The sequence below is a fragment of the Myotis davidii genome, unplaced genomic scaffold, assembly GCF_000327345.1.
Source record: "Myotis davidii unplaced genomic scaffold, ASM32734v1 scaffold394, whole genome shotgun sequence".
In the NCBI taxonomy this organism is placed as follows: domain Eukaryota; kingdom Metazoa; phylum Chordata; class Mammalia; order Chiroptera; family Vespertilionidae; genus Myotis; species Myotis davidii.
This window is the reverse complement of record NW_006287548.1, coordinates 4,006,554-4,012,872: the sequence shown is the minus strand read 5'-3', so window position 1 is coordinate 4,012,872 and position 6,319 is coordinate 4,006,554. Positions and strand designations below refer to the sequence as shown.

General features: G+C 43.7%; 1 protein-coding gene across 7 annotated transcripts in view; it reads left to right on the top strand.

The window, feature by feature from the left end:
• Nucleotides 1–6,319, top strand: part of PLEKHM3 (pleckstrin homology domain containing M3) — a 162,854-nt gene that overhangs the window by 19,400 nt on the left and 137,135 nt on the right. For 5 of the 7 annotated variants that reach the window (XM_015561120.1, XM_015561123.1, XM_015561122.1 and 2 more), the window contains exon 1: nt 3,527–4,460. In XM_015561120.1, the coding sequence (XP_015416606.1) occupies nt 3,851–4,460 (610 nt within the window). In that variant the 5' untranslated portion in view covers nt 3,527–3,850. Of the gene's footprint in view, nt 1–3,526; nt 4,461–6,319 lie in introns of those variants that run through there. The other 2 variants (XM_006759432.2, XM_015561121.1) reach the window with 2 other exon arrangements.

Genomic DNA, 6,319 nt, shown 5'->3' with positions numbered 1-6,319 from the left:
GGGCAGGGTCCCTCAGCCCAGTCTGCCCCCTCTCAGGAGAGCTCTCAGGAGATGTCCTACTGTGGGGAGCAGGCGCAGGGAGCGGGCCTAAGCTGCAGTTTGGCCTCCCTCTGCGGGAGGTGACCGGCCAGCCTGCGGATCAGGGGAAGGCACCACTCCCATCACCCCACGGCTGCTGCCACCGGCCACCACAGCTGCCTGTCCTAGGTCCTTGCAGCCACTGTGGCTTTGTCTGGAAGGATGTCCGGCTATCTGGTCTAATTAGCATATTATGCTTTTATTATTATAGAAGTACTGATTTGGGGTGGGGCTGTTGTTAAAGCAGTAGTTGTCTTTATTGTTTATTGCTAGAGATAATCGTGATGTGGTGAGGGCTGTGAATCAGGTACTGACACCAAAGCAAAAAGGAGGAAAAGAAAACAATGTCAAATGATTCTAAAGATAGCCACTCAAAAAATTCACTCATTTGTTCAACAAATATTTATTGAGCTGCAATTGTGTCTGGGGGTCCAAGGGTGAACAAAATAGACAGTGCTGCCCGAGGGGATGTTGACATTGAAACTGTGATGTGTGTAACTTATGGAAGTACAGGTGCCATGGAAACCTAAACAAGGACTTTAACTTAGTCTGAGACACCAGAGAACGCCTCCCTGTGGAAGTGATGAGTCCTGATTATTGGTTGCTGTGTGACATACTACTCCCAAACTTTTTGCCACAATTGATCACCCTTATGGTTCTGGGTTAACTGGGCTCGGCTGGAAAAACCTCATTTGGGATCTCCTATGCATTACAGTTAGATACCGACTGGGGCTGGAATCCTTGGAAAACCCACTGGGCTGTCATCCAAGACGATTTCTTCACACGCGTGTCTGGTGCCTGTGCTTTAATATGTGGCCTGTGTCTACTGTCTGTTTCTGTCCTCTATCAAGGCATTTTAATTATATATATATATAATTTCAAAGAGGAAGGTAGAGGGAGAGAGAGATAGAAACATTAATGATGAGAGAGAATCATTGATCAGCTGCCTCCTGCATGCCCCCCACTGGGGATCAAGCCCACAACCCAAGCATGTGCCCTTGACTGGAATCGAACCTGGGACCCTTCAGTCCACAGGCCGATGCTCTATTCACTAAACCAAACCAACTAGAGCCATTTTTTTTTAACTTACTTTCTTAGGTGCATCATGATAGACTGAGCCTCTTTAGGACGAGAGATGTGTCTTATTCATCTTTCTATCTTTAGTGTCTTGATTCTGGTGTGACCTTCTTAAGTGATGAAAGGAGGAGAGATGAGTGATTTCCAGGATGCCGTGTTAAACAGCACAGCATTGAAATGGTTTTAAAGTTGAATTGCTACTACCCTTTCATGAGGATTAAGTGAGGCAATGCGTACATTAAGTGTCCATGGACCTCTCACTCTCTCTGGACCGCAATGTCTCCTGTGAAAGGTGGGGGTCGAAAGCATGATCTCAAAGGCCTATGGTTAGTTTAGAACATGTGGGATAGAAGTGTTCCCCAACCCAGGAGTGCTGGCCGTCAGTGGCGTTTGCTTCTCACCAGTCTATGAATGCTCTTCTCACAAGCAAAGAGCACAAAGGGTATGCTCCTAGATATTTTGATTAGAACAAGGAAAGAAGGGAAGGAGGGAGGGAGGGAGGGAGGGAGGAAAGAAGGAAGGAAGGAATGAAGGAAGGAAGGAAGGAAGGAAGGAAGGAAGGAAGGAAAAGCATTACTTTGAAGGTATTTACTCTCTAGTGCAGCGGTGGGCAAACTACGGCCCGCGGGCCGGATCTGGCCCGTTTGAAATGAATAAAACTATTGAAAAAAAAGACCGTACCCTTTTATGTAATGATGTTTACTTTGAATTTATATTAGTTCACACAAACACTCCATCCATGCTTTTGTTCCGGCTCTCTGGTCCAGTTTAAGAACCCATTGTGGCCCTCGAGTCAAAAAGTTTGCCCACCCCTGCTCTAGTGTGATTAAAGAACTTGATACTGAATTGTAAGCACTGGGTAAGAAAAGGAGCATCCATAATATACTAGTAAACTTAGTGCTCTCTGCACCTTGGTGCCTGTTGTATAAAATGGGAAACGTATTTTGTTATTATATTTATTTGAAATTATAGTAAAGAAAGAACTAAAAGCTTTAAGATGTATTATGTATTTCTTTTTTTAGCCTCTCACACAAGATAAAACTGAAAACAAAACCCCATGTTTCAGAATTACAGAAGTAGTGAAACCCTATTGCATAGTTCAGGGGGCTCCAGTCCTCTTGGAGACATGGGAAGCAAAACCATGTCTGCAGTTAGAAAAATATCATAACTGCTTTCATCTCCAAACCTTCAATCTGTGCCTTGCTTCATGAGTGATGACAAATAAATATCAAAATATAAAAGTAGACAAATTCACTGTCATTATCGATTTACAAGGTTAACCACAGAGTCCGGTGAACTCCAAACCTCCTTGATACATTTAAAATAAAGGGCTGTAATACTAGTTTTGTTTACATACAGTAAGCAATGTAGATTGGTGTTGTTGATTGAAATGTAACGGTTTAATGACCTAAGTGCTAAAAGTGGTTTTAATTAACCATAAAATGGTGCCTTTTAAAAAAAGAAAACACATCTATGTGTTTTCGAAGCAGCTTGCAAAGGAGTTGTAATTGCTTAATTTTACCTATTTGTAAGTAGGTGGTGGTGGTGGGGAAGCTCTTGCCTCATTGATGTTGTTTTTTGGCAAAAATACAAAGGTATATTGGCTATTGAGTACATGAAATGTGGCTAGTTTGATTGAGGCACTTTATTTTAATAAACAGAAATAGCCATGTATGGCTAGTGCCTACTGTAGAGGACAGCCTCACTGTCAAGGTCTGCTCTAATTGCCCTGGTCCTGGAGGTCTATGGTTTCCCAGAGAGAGTGAGTTAGTGCTAGGATTCATTCTGCTCAGCCCAGAGGCTGGCTCTGTCCTCCTAGGCCAGTCCTCACAGCCTCCTTCCAGGAGGACTGGAGGAATTCTGAAGTCCAGAGTCATCATTCGGTACTACGTAACCTAAACCTCGGAAGCACAGCGCAGGTACATTCAGGTTTAATGAAAGGACAGATTCTCCCTCTCTACTTCCCTCTTGTGCCTTTAAACCTAACAAATTATCAGTGCTTTCAAGGTTTGTGAAAGGACTCATGCATTTATGACTTGCAGACTGATTACCATAGAGGCCCAGTCAGAGAATTCCTAGTCTTTTTTGCTTACTATTTTAGGTCAACATATCACAGAGATTTGCCAGGGCAGTCTTTTCAAAATTGCTCTCAAAGGCTTCTCTGTGTGAGTAAAAGCTATTGACCTTAATTCCCCTTATCAGGAGTTCCACTCGGCTCTGTGTAAGTTCGGATACAAAGCGGGGAGTGGTGTGGAACTTGACAGTGGACCTTCTGTGTAGATGTTGTGCACCTTTGGGCGGGAAAGGTGGGGAAGTAATTGGGCAGATTTGTATACTACAGAATACAGTGAACTATGTGTCAACGTTGTCCTTTTTATTATTTTCTTCCGGGTAATGGAAGATTGCCATGGCGCTGCTTTGACAAGCACTTCCTGTTGTCTTTACAGAGATCTCACTGAAGAATAATCCCAAAGGAACATTTGTCTCCCGCACCTTTGTGATTGGCCATTCTCAGCTTTCAGTGACTGGGAAAACACCAACCACCCTTACGCGTGGCCTGTTCGAGGCAGCGGATGAGGTTCCTTCCAGTGGTCCCCAGAACTCTGTTGCCTAGAGCAGCTCTCTGTTGGGCAAATGCTCATGAAGCCGTTCCCTGAGCCAGCGTGGGAGGCGGAGGCCTCTTAGAGCCTGCAACATGGAAGCTTTGGAAGTGGATGATATCAGCCCGGCCCTGGAGGTCACTGAAGATTTCTTCGGTACTTTTGACAGTAAACTAGAGAAGGCTGTTCAGCAAGCAGAGGTTTATGGTATCCAGGAAGTCCCTGAACTGGTGGGGCACGAGGTACTCAGTAACGTAACAGACAATGGTGCTATCAGAAATGTTGCCTCCCTAGGCGAGGGGGGCATGCTTTGGGACCACTGTCAGACCCGGTTCTTAGAAACCAAAGTTCAGAATGTCTTCCCCACCAAAGAACAGTTTATGGTCCAGAAAGGGACGGCCCCAGATAATCTCTCCTGGATGGAACAGAAGGAAGCATCAACCTTTAATTTTTTCAACATCTGTCAGCGTCGGAGGGACAGACCTCGTTCTGTGAATGACTTGTTGGATGAGACCACGACCTTTAAGCCAGGGCATGCTCGATCAAGGTCAGATGTTACCCAGGTGGACTGGAGGGTGATCCTCAAGACCACGCCTTTGCAGCAGCAGCTGCAACAACCATCTCTTCAGGGCCCTCACTTCACCAGGCCGTCGTCCTTCCTGTCGCCCTCATCAAATAAGATAGAAGATGCTCAAGGAAATACTGGTATGTTTTTATATCTGATTGCTGTTGAACAGCTGCTGGTTTTCCTTTGTGTCTTTTACGTTTGCTCAGGAGAATCTTATTCTCCAGTATCCATGTCTGGCTGTGCTTACTTAAGCTTCCTCTTCCATTTATGTTCACACTTCATCCTACTTCAAGTCTATAGTCTTATCTTCATGGGAGGGACTGAGCGAAAGGACAGCTCTGTGAATCCTTCCTTTCTAGTCTTGTAGGTGAGACTCAGAGCTCTCATAGTGAATGGAGCATTTTTCCTTTGAACATTGTATGATAGTGTTTCTTCACTTCAGGAGATGCTCATCCGATCACACATTGGGTGCAGCCTTGTGCTATGAAAGAGTTAAAGGTGTGTGAAGACGCAATCCCTGCCATAAAGAACTTCTCCTTTAGCTGAGGGGTTCAGACACAGACTCAAGAAGGCACCCAGTCGTGAGAGAAAGTAGATGGTCCACTGGAATGTTTCCGAGGGAACTCCTGTTTTCCTCTCTATTGTTGGGATTCTTTGGATGAGTGAGCGACAGCGACTGAAAGAGCATGGAGAAAGGAGAAAAACTCCCTAGGCTGGGCTGGTCAGGAAGGGCTTGTGAGAGGCATGGAACTTGAGCTGGACCTTGAAGGACACGAAGATGCAGAAAGGGTCTCAGTAGAGGACTCCTGGTCAGGATTATGGTATGAGAAAGGGGAAGAGATGGGGGGTGCAGAGACATCAAGTCAACCCTTGTGAGAGGAGCAAATGGTTCCATGGTGGACAGAGGGAGGAAGAGGTTGGAGAGGTTTGTTAAGACCACATAGTGTAGAACCTTGAATTTATTTTTCCCCCCATACTTTATACACATACATGCACTCATATACTGTATATAAATATAGTCATGTACTCACACATGAATTTCCTCTTCTGTGAGACATGGTAAACCATCTCTCTGTTTCCCTCAGCATTTTCTCTCAAGATAACCTCTTTTGTATAGGATATCCATTTTTGCTTCTGCTCAGTTAACTGGGGAGACTAATTTATCTACTTACCTGCTATTTAAGTATTACTTCAATCCTCTACCATTGCTTGGTATTCCGTTGGTACATTTAACATTGTAATAATAAAACTTAGTTTATAAGTGCAACTTGAGGCAAGGATATAATTTAGTATCTGTTAAGGAAAGGCAGCATTCCCCTCTGTAAGGTGCTGCCTTATTTTTATATCCAGTTCAGATCCATCCTTTTAAATACTTTTCTCCACTCAAATTTATGACTTGTGATTTCTCCTACTTTCACCAGTCCTCCGTAACATCTAGCCAAGGGTGGAGACCATCGGAGTAAGAAGAAAAGGACATTGTGAAGCACAGCATGTGGTAACTGATTAGACATTAGGGACAAACAAGTTTCTGGGACCCCAGTGCCTGGAGAATGAGAGCTCTGCCTTGAGTCCAAGTACAAACAGGTGTGCTCCTTGATTAGCAGTCAACCTCTGTTGTTTTGGGTTTCTTAGCGTTCACATAGATTTTTATGACTATATCATCATAACCATTCTAAATCCCTGGTACAACCAAAGTTAAAAGGTGTCATATTTCCAGTTTTATTTTTCCTATCTTGTTCGGATTGTAAATGTAAGAACCAGACCTTCTTTAGAGTCTTTTAGTATATTATGATTTTTTTTAATTCTCAATTTTAAAAAGTTGAGTATTAAATGATGTTGAAATATAAGTACTGAATGGTGTTCTGAAAAATTAACTCTAACAAATGGCCTTTGCAGATATTGATATAACCTAACCTGGCCACCTTTGTGTTACCCATGAAATAGCAGAGAGCCGCAAAGTTGGGCAAATTCTGATGCTTTTTCTTTCTGGCATTGG